Source organism: Bactrocera neohumeralis, chromosome 6 (genome assembly GCF_024586455.1).
Source record: "Bactrocera neohumeralis isolate Rockhampton chromosome 6, APGP_CSIRO_Bneo_wtdbg2-racon-allhic-juicebox.fasta_v2, whole genome shotgun sequence".
Lineage (NCBI taxonomy): Eukaryota > Metazoa > Arthropoda > Insecta > Diptera > Tephritidae > Bactrocera > Bactrocera neohumeralis.
In genome coordinates, this window is record NC_065923.1 from 2397016 (window position 1) to 2412092 (window position 15077).

The following is a 15077-nucleotide window of genomic DNA, read 5'->3' on the forward strand; positions in this document are numbered from 1 at the left end:
AGCAAGTTTCGGACTGGCGAGCTTAAGGCAAGGCCATCTGTTGAAATATGTCCCGAAATGGTATCGTTAAAGAAACAGTGCTTAAAGACCGTCGTGTTGACATCAGAGATTTTAACACATTTGGTTAATGTTTTGGGTACGAAGCGTGTCAATGCTAGAGTCGTACCAGAAGATCTGAATGTGATGCAAAATCGTCGTCGAGTACAGGTCGCCCAAGAGAGACAACTTAACTGAGGAACCTATATTCATCAGGCTTTATGAGATTGCCAAAAAATCTAACAAATGGCGCTCCAAAGAGAACCGAATCTGAAGAATCTAAAATTTGCTGAAAACTAATCAAGTGATTCATTGGAGTTGTATTCTTACGAACGCGCAAATTTGAGATACGTTATGCAGGAAAGACTATGTACTACGACACGATTAATGTAAATTCGGAAAGCTGTGAAATCAACACTTTTAATTTTAACTTTGAAGTCTTCCGAGATATTTTCGCATTATAAGAACGTAATCAAACTAGAAAACGAGCTCGAAATCTTTGGTTCACCAGTCGGCAAGCAACCCACATAACTTCGTGGTCCGAATAAGCATTCATACTAAGTGTGTGTGCATGTATTGGGTTAATACAGATATTTGTCGTTTTTAAGCCAGGCCATCAATATGTATGTATGTATGTATATGCAGCAGATCGGGTGCACATACATCAATTTCGAATATTTGTATTTGTGTACACTTTGCATGTATTTGTGAGCATATTTTTGTGCTATTCATACATTTTAGCGAATTTTAGCATGCCGTTATAGTACTAATACCAATGCGTCTTTGTTTTGTCTCTTTGCAGTTACAACATTCATAGTATCGGCACTTGTTAGTCACGAGAACAAATTGGATATGGTGCATGTACAGAATTCAACACTGGCTGGCGGCGTGGCCATCGGCACTGTTTGTAATTTGCTAGTCGGTGCACATGGCGCTATATTAATTGGCATCATTGCCGGTTGCATTTCGGTGTTGGGTTATAGCTACCTCTCGGTAAGTTCGCAATTCTCCCCTGCTACAAACTGGTTACACTTCACTTTTGTCAAGCTAAAATTTCATATGTGTTACTATGTACATATTATTTGGTTGTTTTTGTGCCCGACATGCTTTTAAGCTCGCTTTGTTGCAAGTGCCTGCTGGTTATTGGGAAATTTGGTTTTTTTCGCATGTTGCAACACAAAAACAAAGCTATGCATTAGCGCACATGACGCAGGCCGAGTGCGTGTGCGCGTGTAGCGCATTTATACCGCTGCTAATTAGTGAATATGGAATTCTGACCTAAGCCTTGTAGAGTATTCGACATTCCACGCCCGCAACACATTTCATTACGCTGTGCAACCAGCCGTGCAATTAGGTGCGCATACATCGGCTCAGTTGCTACAAATTTCACCACACAAATTTCACTTACATTTTGAAATGTTCAATAATTATCGTCCATTTTGTAGGCATTCTTTGGATTATTGAATTGTGTTCAAAATAAATGCATTGGTTTTGGGCGAATTTGCGAAAGGCTCCTAGGAAAGCTGTTCACGCTCCATATGCGCTGGTGTGAGTGACATTTATGATTCGATTGAGATTGGAAATTATTTTCGATTATTGAAATAAAAACCAATTCGGAAATCCACATGAGGATTGTGCCAAATGATCTGTAATTTATGAAATCTCAAATAAATTTCATGGCCGGATATCAATTAAGCCAAGCGAGATGAAGGCAGTAATCGCCCACAATGCTTTGGTGGAATGGAGCAAGATACTCATGATGTACACAGCAATGAACCAATATAATACTTTTCTCAAATAAAAACGCTTCCATACAAGAACTTGATTTTGATACATCAATTTGTATGGCAGCTATATGTTATAGCCGCCCGATCTGAACCACATTACGGAGCTTGTGGCGTTGCTTTCGACAATAACTCTGCAGAATTTCGTCAAGATACTATATTTCGTCGTTTGATTTTGATCGATCAGTTTGAATGACATTCCATACAAGGACTTGAGGTTATTCGAACAGCTTTTATAGCATTTCCATGTTATATCGTTATGATATAAATGACTCCTACAAATGAACAGCTTCTTGGCGAGAAAACGATGTGTGAAAAATTTTAGATCAATATCTCAGACTGTGGTTCTGGTGAATATACAGGCATACCATTTCACACAAGATTTAGTTGATCTATCAACCGGCCTTTACAAACAAAATAAAATTCTGATTTTAATTTGGCGCTGTGAAAGCCTATATACAATTATTCGGAATTTTAAAAGCATCGTGATAAACATAATATAACTTGTTCATTTTGGAGTAAATATCAATGAAATTAAGTTTTCAAAAAGCTATATGTTTTTATAACTGTAACAGTTTTAAATAATTTCTAATTTCATTACGGCGTTGAATAGATGCAAAATTCTTTTAGTTTCGGCAGTTGGTAAGAGTTTTTCTAAAAACGAGTTCGACGGCATATTTTATCTAATATCAAAGAAGCTTTCTCAAATAGCGATCATCTCTTGGTAGACAATAGCAAAACATAAAGTACGTTTCTATCATAATAAAGCTTCCCATTATTGAAATAAAAACCAATGCGGCAGTAATACCGAAGTAGATTAAAACCTCCTCATTGTTCTGGTGACTACAAGTTTCAAAGATTTGACTGAAAGCTCTGTCCTAAGTATAAATACATTCGTCTGAAAATCTCAGAATATTTAGCTTAAAGGTACAAAAGCTTTCATTAAATGGGTTTCAGCTAGAAAAGCTTTCATAAAAAATAATTTTTGACTTCATTAATTTAATAGACACAGCCAACAAAGCGAATCATCTAAGCTTTTGAGCCTTTATGCAAACGACAAATACATAACTTGTAAAAAAATTGATTATTTTTATTTTTAAGCTTCGAAGCAGCTACGTCTCTCTGCCGCAAATAACAAGCAGTCTCTTTGATATAACGAAAAACCTTCGTAATCATAACGCAATGGAATGAAATGAAAATTTTGTTGTTGGAGTTTTGGTCAGTTATAACCGAGCCAAGACTCTATACAAAAAGTAGCAAACAAAACCCAACCGATAAAAGCTAATTGTGTACCAATTATTCATACCTACGTAACAGTAAGTGCATTTGAGGAAACTCATAAAGCCATTAGCGGCTAATGAATAGAGATGTTGCTCATACGCTCTGTACGACCAGCCAAATTTATATACAGACATCAGTGAGTGCCTGCGTTTATGCTCTACATACAAACTTCTCAAATTTAATGATAAATTTATGTATAAAGGTGGACCACAATGTGCAATATATATGTGCATATGTGTAAGTAGATGAGTATTCACATTTATACACAACTACATCTAAGTGTTTATGGAGCATATATCAAAAAGGCTTGCATATAACAACTAAGTAACATTTTCTGAATTACAAAAACAGATAATTCCAGTTTTTTATTGTTTGTGAAGCTCTTCATTGTAAATGTAGCAAAAATGTCCATAAAGAGGAATATATGCTGCACATGCTTTCATACGAGTATCAATACATATGTGTGTTGATATGCCTGGATTACGTAACCGTTATGGCTATACAACAACAATTACACCAAATATTACATATATTGAACGTACCTTGGGGTCGAGCTTGTTGATACTGTTGTGACGCTCATTCAGTTATACCCTTGGTATTTCATGTTCGGCCCACTGCTACAATAAGTTTGTGCTGTTGTTGTTGTTGCTATTAGCTTGAGCAATATTCATTATGATATTAGCAGTAGCCTTGTTTTTCCGCCAGCATGCTGTTGTTTTTATTGCTTACCCCCAGCCACTAGTTTCTGTGTATGAGTGAGTAGCTACACGCTACAACAACTACAAGAGCAAACACACAAGCAAATATTTACAACTAGCTGCCTTATGGCCAACAAAAAAGGTCAAACATTGGACACAGTTCCGTTAGTTGGCCAGCACGCTTAACAATCTCTTTCCGAAACTTTATTATACACAAATTTTACTAATGGCAATTTCGGTTTACGGTCCAATAAAGGAAAATTTAATTAAAATATTTGGCCTAAGCGCATAATAATGGGAGTCATTGCTTTCAACACACTGTGTCGAGAGTACACTCGTAACTGCAAGTGTTGAGCGAGAAATATTTCATTATTTTTACTTGGGCAATAAATCGCATATTTTCAGCAAAAACCACAAGCAAACACACACTGGCACACGTCCTTTATTGCGAGGCATATCAATAAAATATTTGTTTGTGGTGTAAAATAGTTTGTTGTTAATTTGTCGACGTTATTTTTAAGGGTTCGTATTGGTGCAGGCAATGGCCAAATTAAACTATTTCTCCATAAGCTTAAGAAATAAATAAAGTAAGATATTTTAAGAGAGTGGGGAGGAACCTTTTGTAATTTGTGCTTAAAGTTGTTTGAAATTTGAGAAATAGTGCCCGCGGGGCAAGTAAAATTATTTGATAATATTTATGTTTTCCTTAAGCGAGGTATCAAAAGCTAGTTAACTACTAAGAAATAATATCCAATTAATTCTAATTTGGGTCTGAAAAGGACGAATGCAATAAAAGTTATTAAAGGTTGTAAAACAAAATACTCAAATGAAATTAAGCAAAAAAGTATTATTTTCATATTTATCAGAAATCTGGTTATTCATAAGATGCAAAAACCAAGAAAGGAAGGGCTAAGTTTGTGTGCAACCAAACATTTTATACTCTTGCAACTTGCAAGAATCAAAGACAGGGAAATACCTTAAGGTGCAATTATATATCTATATATTTTTGTATGGAGTAAAGTCAGCTGAATGTTAGCAAATCCTGATATTAGTTATATGGAGCCTAAGGCAAGTTTTCGCCCAAATTTAGACATTTTATCCACAAAGATACACTGTTTTGAGTATAACACGCTATCTAATAATGGAATAAAACCTGTGTAATTATATTCTAAAGGTGTGAGCGAAAATTCTTACTTACTGTACAAATTTGAATTCGTCCTGGATCAATTGATTGATTCGTTTTTATGACAGCTCATTCTGACCAGAGATACATGTATTCGGAGGTTTGTCGTTGTATTAGGAGCTTCAAATAATTTGAATGGAATTTATTATTTACAGTAACTTAAAATATTCTTCTTGACCAAAATATGGAATGAATTCGCGAAGACTTTTGTGCGATTATTTTTTACAACTTTCGACGTGGCGACTTACTTCAGTGAAGCTCCATCAACGACTAATGTTTATCGATGGAATGGTAACTTCAATCGAGGTCGTAGATCATACCAAGACGAATTTCGTGTAGATAGTTCAAAATTAGTCGTTGTTCCGAAAACTATTGATTATGTGCGCAAACTGATATTGCAAGATTGCCATGTGACCTATCGTGAGATTGAGACAATTGTGAGCATTAGTGGGATTAGCGTATACATTTAATATTGCATTATCACTTGACTGTAAAAGAAATTTGTTAGCGTTGGATCCCACACAATTTGTCAATCGCTCAAAAAAAGGCTCGTGTCGATTAGTCGAGAAAAATGTTAACAAAATACGATAGCGGTGCTGCGAAACACGTCGATGAAATCGCTACAGGTGATGAATCGTGGATTTACGCGTATGAGACTCAAAGTAAACAGCAGTCGACTATATGGGTGTTTCAAGATGAGTTGAATCCAACAAAAGTGGTTCGCACACGAAGCACTTCCAAGCAAATGGTTGCCGGTTTTTTTTGGAAAAACTAGGACAACATAGAACAGTGGTATACAAGATGTATTCCAAATTAAGCAGGACTTTTTGAATCTAGCGCCCCCTGGTGACGCCATCTATATGTTGACTGATGCGTTAGAATCTACTATCTTTATCGATTGTCCAGTAAGAATTTCATGACATTTCATAGATTGGAAATGAAGTTATTGCGTTTTAATTGTCAGTATGTTTGTGTTATCGGTGCGAAAATGAGCTTCGAACAAAGAGCCAACATTAAATTTTGTTTTAAAATTGGTAAAACTTTTACCGAAACGTTTCAATTGATGAAACAAGTTAATGGCGATGATTGCCTATCCCGTAGCAGAGTGCACGAGTGGTTTCAACGTCTTCAAAGTGGTCGTGAGGACATAAATGACGATCAACATGTGGGCCAATCAAAATCCGTGATCTGTGCGTGAATTCATCAACAATCAGCCGAAATCATCACTGAAATTCATGGAAATTGAATTGAACATGCTTTTGCGACATGCAAAAAGCTGTATTGAAGCAGAAGGAGACTATTTTGAATAAAATAAATTAATTTTGCCGAAAAAACCCATTTGTTCTGTTTTTTTTTAAGTCCTGTTTACTTTGGAACGCACCTTGTTCAACCATTTGTTTGCCAGTAGTCTTTCAAGAAATCTGGAGGATCAACCGCCGAAGACGGACCGCTCTTCACTTCGACAATGCCAGCCATCACATATGTACTGAAACAACTGAATTTTTGAGTACTGAAAACATCGATTTGATAAGTCATCCTCCGTATAGTACTTACTTAGACCGGATGACTTCTTTTCTTTTCCGTACGAAAAAAATAAAATAAAAGTCAACGTTTTTCGACAACTTAAGAGGCGGTTGATGCGTTAAAAAGGGGTGTTTTGAAGATACCTCAAAGAGAATGGCAAAAGTTCTAAGAGAATTGATAATTAAAATTTGTTTTTGTTTTCGAATACCAAAATACGAAAGGCAACCAACGTACACATATAGCATGTCGGCTGAAAATGAGCCGTTAATATTATTAAGTCTTGTTGTAACGACAAAATAAATTTTATTTCGTTCGGATCACAGTCACCAAATTATGGTGCAATTCATAGAAATATATACTATATAATTATAAGAAATTTTCAGTTTTACAAAATTGAGCTCTAAATATAAATTCGTTAGAAATTTCCTCTTAAACACATCGAAACTTTGCAGAAATTGCACTTTCCATTATTTGAAAAAATTCAGCAACTTTCATACTTAATTAGTTAATTGCATTTTAGATGTAAAAATTAATTAAAATACTGCATCAATTTGCTATAAATTCTACAGAGTTTCATGTAATGCTCTTCCAACGCACGGCCTTTAATTACAGAGAAAAATCAAAAGTGCCCTTGACAAGTTTCAACCACGATATGCAGCGAACGATTGGAACTCACACTCTCGCACATACGAGTATATACGTATAACCGTTAAATATATACGAGTATATAAGTAAAAGTCATTATTTTATAACAAAATTTATTAAATTTAATTCAAAATGCAAATTAGTCACTGAAGAGTACTTAGGTTGTGCAACCGCCAGTGACAAGCGAGTGCACGCCCACATCCCCTCTTTCAAACAAGTGCGCATACTTATTTGTCCTGCTGTTGAGGCTGACGACAAACGACGTAGCATATTATTGAGCCATTAAAGGCCATCAAAACAAGCAACGCCACCGACAAACGGACAGACACCCAGGCAAAAAGATAGGCAGGCAGGGCAGCCACAACATGCCAGAGGAGCGAGTAATTATGGTGTTGGATGCAGACAAACACACCCACAGCAATACTTGCAAATATGCCCTCAACAAAGCACATTAGTATTTTTGCCAACACTTCGCTTCGCTGTAATGTAAAATGCTCAATTTTCAATTTAGTTGCATGAGGTCGATTGCCGCATTAAAGGCGAGGGTTGCCATTCCCAGCGAATTGCAATATTGAATTACTGCAATGACATCGCTTGCAAGGGGTGTGCAGGCAATATGAATAAATTTAATGTAGCTATGCAAACATACAACGGCGCAGCACTCAAGCGGAGAGCAAACGTCCCTCTCTTCCTCTCTCTGTGCACCGCTCCCTGATGCGGCTGTGGTTGTGCAGAGGTGACCGCGGCGCTTTGAGTACCACAAGTAGTTTTTGAACAATTTTGAAAGCAATTTTTCCCCACTCGCGCCGTTATAATATTTATTTTTTTTTTCAAATATTGTGCATATTTTTTATATTTAGCATAATAGTCGAGTGTGCCTTCTGAAGTGTCGGAGGCAATTGCTCTTAAGTAGCAGTTTTTTCCTTTTCATTAAATTTTTCATTAATTTAAATAATTCGAAACTAATTGCGCTGATTTAGCTAATTAAGTGCCTTTCAAATTGCAAACATAATTTAGTTGATTGATACTCAATGTTTGTGGAATTTGTGAGTTCGGAGCAAAATTAGAATTTATTAATTATCATATGAACTGATGATATTTATTATTAAGTCTCTGTTAACACTGTATATTAAATAAATTAAGAGAATTTTTGCATATAAGCTTGATTGGTGTAAAACTATTATTATCCATATGAATATGTGTGTATTAAAGGAGTTATATCTTCAAACATTTTATTAATTGAATTCTATTTCAATTGCATTTTTACAGCCCCGCATCACCGCTGTACTGGGCATACACGACACTTGCGGTGTTCACAATTTACATGGCATGCCAGCCATCCTCTCAGCGATTGCCTCAGCGATATTTGCCTGTTTGGTCACAAAGGAAAAATACAAGTCCGAATTGGGTCAAATCTTCCCAGCTATGGCTGCAGCACCGGAGAATAGCAACTCAACATTTATACTTGGTGTAAGTAATTGTGGATACATAGTAAAAAAGAACAAGGTTAATACACTTCAAGTACAAAAAGCTTCTTTCAAGAACTTGCTTTCGATCTGTCAAATTGTATGCCAGCTATATGTTGGGAGAGTGCAGTGTTGTCTATACTTATGGTTTCGTCGTACACGTTCCGATCTTTCAGTATGTATGGCAGCTATATGTTAAAGCGGTCCGACATCGGTATGAAGTATTTATTATGAAATATCTTGGGTTTTCCGAGAGTGCTGTGGTAAGGTAAAGAAATTAGAAATGACTTAAAATGTTAGGCGCATTCGGATATCTGAAGATGTATGTGGCTAACTGTTGAGGCGAAGATGTCTTCAGCACATAATATACGGTTTTTCTAATCATATAGTATCCTGATAATGATTTTCATGTTATTACTGAATATTGCAACAACAAGGAGATACAACATATTATAATATTCTCAAATCTCAAATTCGCTTCAAAATTCACACAGAGGTTGTTTAGGCATTAGCAAAATGTAAAATTGTCGTAAACAAATATAAATCGGCCAATATGTAAGTTATATTAATAAAATTGAGAGAGCGTGTTTTTCTAATAACGGTGCATATTTGTACTTCTTCTTCTTCTTAATTGGCGTAGACACCGCTTACGCGATTATAGCCAAGTTAACAACAGCGCGCCAGTCGTTTCTTTTTTTCGCTACGTGGTGCCAATTGGATATTCCAAGCGAAGCCAAGTCCTTCTCCACTTGGTCCTTCCAACGGAGTGGAGGTCTTCCTCTTCCTCTGCTTCCTCCCGCGTGTACTGCGTCGAATACTTTCAGAGCTGGAGTGTTTCCGTCCATTTGGACAACATGACCTAGCCAGCGTAGCCGCTGTCTTTTAATTCGCTGAACTATGTCAATGTCGTCGTATATCTCGCACAGCTCATCGTTTCATAGAATGCGATATTCACCGTGGCCAATGCACAAAGGACCATAAATCTTTCGCAGAACTTTTCTCTCGAAGACTCGTAACATCGACTCATCGGTTGCTGTCATCGTCCAAGCCTCTGCACCATATAGCAGGACGGGAATTATGAGTGAATTATAGAGTTTGGGTTTTGTTCGTCGAGGGAGGACTTTATTTCTCAATTGCCTGCTCAGTCCGAAGTAGCACCTGTTGGCAAGAGTTATCCTGCGTTGGATTTCCAGGCTGACATTGTTGGTGGTGTTAATACTGGTTCCTAAATAGACGAAATTATCTACAACTTCGAAGTTATGACTGTCAACAGTGACGTGAGAGCCAAGTCGCGAGTGCGACGACTGTTTGTTTGATGACAGGCGATATTTCGTCTCGCCCTCGTTCACTGCCAGACATCGCGGCATAAAGGCAGCTCCTTTTCGTGCTGTCGAAAGCAGCTTTAAAATCGACGAAGAGATGGTGCGTGTCGATTCTCCTTTCACGGGCCTTTTCCAAGACTTGGCGCATGGTGAATATCTGGTCGGTTGTTGATTTTCCAGGTCTAAAGCCACACTGATAAGGTCCAATCAGTTTGTTGACGGTGGGCTTTATTCTTTCACACAATACGCTCGATAGAACCTTATATGCGATGTTGAGGAGGCTAAATTATATTTGTACTTAGAATGAATAAAATCGGGTAAAAACTTGCTCTAGACCCTATATAAGTAGCAAGTCTTACGTAGCTGAAGGTATTCTCTAGTTTTAATCCTTGCAAGTTACATGAGTATGAAATGCTCGGTTATAGTTATAGTTAGTATTTTCTTACTTGTTTCATTTTAGGTTTTTTCATTTTTATTTTTATTTTATTTTAAGCTGAGAAGCTGATACCAGCGCATCAGTTTGGCTTTCGAAAAAATCACTCCACTATTGACCAAGTACATAGAATAACTCGAGTCATTGAAAATGCATTCGAAGACAAAAAAGTTTGCTCGGCCGTTTTTCTCGATGTGTCTAAAGCCTTTGATAAAGTTTGCCATGGCGGGCTCCTAAACAAAATTAAAATGCTTTTACCAAAAAAATATTACAATATTTTAAAATCATACCTTTCGGACCGTTTTTTTCGAATTAAACATGGAGATATGTACTCTGATTTAAAGAAAAAATAAAGGCTGGTGTTCCTCAGGGTAGTGTGTTAGGACCCATTCTTTACCTACTCTTTACGTGCGATCTACCATATGACGACAATTGTATTACATCAACATTTGCAGATGATACTGCGGTTCTGTCTGTCGGCAAAACACAAACTGCATCAATTGCAAGATTGCAGGAACATTTAAACAAAATATTTGAATGGACAGCTAAATGGCGAATAAAATTAAACGAGACTAAATCAGTACACATTGATTTCACATACAACAATACTACATATATGCCTCTGTACTTAAACGGTGTGCAAATACCATATCATAATACCGCGAAATACCTAGGCATGACCCTGGACACAAAACTTAGATGGAGTGCACATGTCAAAAAGAAAAAAGAAGAATTAGAAATAAAATTCAGAAACTTGTATTGGCTATTGGGTAGAAACTCTGCATTATCCACATATAACAAAATTCTAGTCTACAAGCAGGTGTTCACACCAGTTTGGACTTATGGGATACAACTTTGGGGCTGCTCAAGCCCTAGCATTGTTGCACAAATCCAGCGATTTCAAAACAAAGTTTTAAGATGCGCCGTCAATGCGCCTTGGTATGTTTGCAGTCACGATCTTGAACGCGATCTCGGAATTGACTCAGTTGCTGCATCAATTAAAAAATGTGCAAAGTCTCATATGGAAAGACTTTCTGACCATGTGAACACTGAAGCCAGGGCTCTTGTCACTCGAAGTGAATGGAAAGAAAGGCTTAAGCGCAAAAAACCATATCACCTTATACAGTAACCAGATTCTCTGCAATTTATACGCAGAGCACCATTAATTATTTTGTATTATACATTAAGCAAAACAAATTGTTCGTTAGTTTATTTTATGTTAACTAGTTACAATGGCATTGAAATAAAAAAAAAAAAAATTATTTTAATGAAGTTTTCGTTCAATTTTGTCACAATTATTTTTCCAAATTTCTATTTCCGCCAAAAAAGATACTTCTAAAATTGTTATTTATCACATGAGGAACCTCTGCATAAATTTGAATATGCTTCAAGCGAGGGGTGACGTAATCGGTTGGAGTTAAATAGGTAAATAGGTCATAGGTTCTTCCTTTCCTATGATACGCTATAGCTGATAGAGATCTTTGTTTCTGCGCGTATTCAATAGAAGTAAAAAACCTTCATAACCTTCAATAATAATATAATTAAAGATTTTAGTAAACAAATGTGTATCTTATGTTTGCAGGGTTATGAACGTACGGCAACCGCTCAAGCTGGTTTTCAACTTTGCGCCATTGCAGTCACCTTACTGGTGGCCATTGTCGGTGGCATCATAACAGGTACTGGAAGAAGCCTTCTAAGCATACTGTAATATTCATGCTATTCCTCTCTTCTAGGTGCTATCCTTAAATACACGGGCATGCGCAAATTGCAGAAGGACGAACATCATCAGGACGAGCTACACTGGGAGGTGCCAGATCATAAAGAAGACTAGTAAAGGCCCAAAACATAAATAAATTATGTTACATTTCCATTTTTTACATGGAAAATTTAGAACACTTCATTTGTAGCGTCTTAAGTTTTTTTTTTTTTTTTATAAATAATATGATAGCAGCCAAAGTGCTGTTACTTTGTGGAGTCCCAACACAATCTAATTGTAATCATATAAGTATAATCAATTTGAATTATTTTAGTTGTTGTTTGTTAGATTATTGATGTCATCACTGTTTAGTTTAGTTTATGTAGAGCAACGTCGAATACTATGTTTTATGCCACACTTAATAAACACGAGCAATTTCGAAGCAAATATTAAATGTATTTTTTTTGCTACTTGAAAGTAATTGCCTTGGTAATTTCAAATATTTATATTTTTCGCTTTTCTTATTTCGTCTCATTAGCTGAAACTTTTAATCAACATATTGCTCACATGCCTTTATATATATTTTTATTCACAAGTGTGTGTGTGTGTGTGTTACGATAATGTCGCTGCACTTTTCAAGAATTTCTCCGCCATCTATGCATGTTCTTACAATTTTTCTTTTTTTTTTATTTATTTTCAATTTTTTAATTTCCTCTCTTACTTTTCACTGACTGCTGCGATGCCTTGTGCCAATTTGCTATAATTTTCGTGGAATTTGTATAAAGTTTCGACAAACTTTCACGCCTTTTGGACGCCGGCAGAGTGTCAGCAGTACGTTGGCGCCCAATTATGTTGCGCCACTGGAATGTCATTGTGCCCGAGAATAATGTGTACTACCGCGGTGTTTACAAATGAAGCTTTCGCTCGTACATAGCGAAATACATACATATATATATATAGATAGATATATACTACGTGTAAATATATAACATATGCATCTATACATGCATATGAGTTTATTTTTCAAATGTCAAAAATCACAGACAAATGTGAACTTTCCGCACCGTGAATATGCGTAAAATGTACATTAATACAAACAAATTGCAACAACCCGCAGCAACAATAATAGCATAGTAATGCAAAAGCTGTATGAAAGCAAAGTGGCAATAATAAAATTTCGCATTATTTCATTAAAAAGTTTCTTGCGTATTTTTCCCCCACTAAACATTCGTTAGGAAAGTCATTGCAGTTATATAATATTCACACGTACATACATATGTATATACATAAATGCAAACATAAAAGTAGTGTTAGCAAATATTTTTGTACAAAAATAAACTTCGTTGTAAGCGCCGTCGGATGCTAAATGCTGTGAACTCACTGGCTGACAATGTGGAGTTACATATCTCAAGTTATCGGAACAGCAGCGGATTTTCTAACTTTACTCTTAAAATTTAAAACATCATGGCTCTTCCTTATGTAAGTACAACTATATGTGGAATGTGAGTAACGTTGAAGACTTATAAAAGAACACTTTTCCAGGTCAAGTTTGCTTTGCAGATGTTAGTAAAAATAAGATGAGTGGAATAATAATAATAATAAGAGGAATCGAAAACAAATCCACAATATTTTAAATTCTTATCCATCTCATGCTACTCAATTACTACTCACGAAACTAGAACTGATTAAGTGAGCTGAGCACTGTGCCCCCAAATACAGAAATCTAGTGAAACCCAGAAAATGAGGTTGCAACTGAGAGTATAAGAATCTTCGGATGAAAAGATATTGTTGTAGGCGTTTGCCTAAAAAAGTAATATAAAATCCAAAATTTTTGCATTAAAAAATTCGCAAACCTGTCTGTGAGTGATCGCGCTTGAATGGCGGATACCTCTTGCAGAACCAGATTTCAATCCAGCTATGTACGGACAGCGAAAAAGCTTAAACAGTGATCGCCACTTTACAGGCAATGGAAAACCCCCGAGTGGCTTTCTTCCTTGAAAGAGATATTTTAAAAAATCAATCAGCTTCGTTTGATGGCGGCTCTAATCCGTAAGTATCAGCTAATGTTCAATCGCCAATCTGCCTTTATTTGTTTGACATGTTATCTCAAAACATAATCTAAAGTTAGAAATTGATTAGTTTTTAGTGGTAATTTTCGCTTTTAATTGCATTGTTTTTGTTTAAATGCTAATTGGAATATCAATAAACTTAATAATTTCTTTAACAAGTTTTTACTAATTAACAGCACACGTAAAAAAAATTACCAAAACTGTTCTGATATTTTCACACCAAGACGCTAATCTTCATAACTCAATTTTCAAACTCTCTGTCGTGATGACACGCCTTCATTTAAGAGATGCAATGAGTTTTGTTTACATTAGGGTTATCTTTCAAATACGAAACTATCATAAAACCACTGAAAAAATATGTCGCGATAAAGTCTAATGAATTTGGATCAACTTAAGCCACTTTTCTTGAAAATAACCTTCTCTTAAACATTGCATGCGGAATGTGCAACGCGTCTTATTGCAGTTTTAATTCATATCCTTCAATTCGGTCGAAAAAAGTGTGCCTCTTATTGATAATGACATCGCTATCTCAAATTACATTGGCCCTTGAACTCATAATCGCTTCGAAGTGTAACATGCAGGCGATGCATTCGCCCAGGTAAGACTTCTGGATGGTTTTTCGAAAATATAGTTAGATATTTCTGGTTAATATAGTCCGTTAGTTTAAAAAAATTATCAATCGCGCAAAAATATTTCAATTTTTATTAAATTATTTAGTACTTAATACAAATAAATTTTAATTGAAAGGAAATGAAAGGCCTTGAGTGCCTGTAAAAGGCGAATATTGTCACATATACATACTATATTATGATATCTTTTGATCAAAATTAATGTTTATTTGCTTTCAAAAACGTGTTTAAATAAATGGCATTGCGGGAAAATGCCTTCCGACAATCTTCTCATAAATATCATATAGACGAGAGTGCCACTTGAAACTGCG

General features: G+C 35.9%; 1 protein-coding gene and 1 long non-coding RNA gene across 2 annotated transcripts in view; one reads left to right on the forward strand and one right to left on the reverse strand.

The window, feature by feature from the left end:
* The window catches only part of LOC126762493 (ammonium transporter Rh type B-B), a 33403-nt gene extending 20888 nt beyond the window's left edge, over nucleotides 1-12515 (forward strand). Inside the window, exons 5-8 of the mRNA XM_050479275.1 lie at nucleotides 839-1029; nucleotides 8421-8621; nucleotides 11955-12048; nucleotides 12106-12515. Of these exons, the coding sequence (XP_050335232.1) occupies nucleotides 839-1029; nucleotides 8421-8621; nucleotides 11955-12048; nucleotides 12106-12203 (584 nt within the window). The 3' untranslated portion in view covers nucleotides 12204-12515. The remainder of the gene's footprint in view (nucleotides 1-838; nucleotides 1030-8420; nucleotides 8622-11954; nucleotides 12049-12105) is intronic.
* LOC126762497 (uncharacterized) lies at nucleotides 10371-10918 on the reverse strand. Its single transcript, XR_007667463.1, has 2 exons — nucleotides 10663-10918; nucleotides 10371-10605 (listed from the first exon to the last, which is right to left on the reverse strand). It is a non-coding gene; the product is annotated as an uncharacterized LOC126762497 (long non-coding RNA).
* Nucleotides 12516-15077: the final 2562 nt, after the last annotated feature.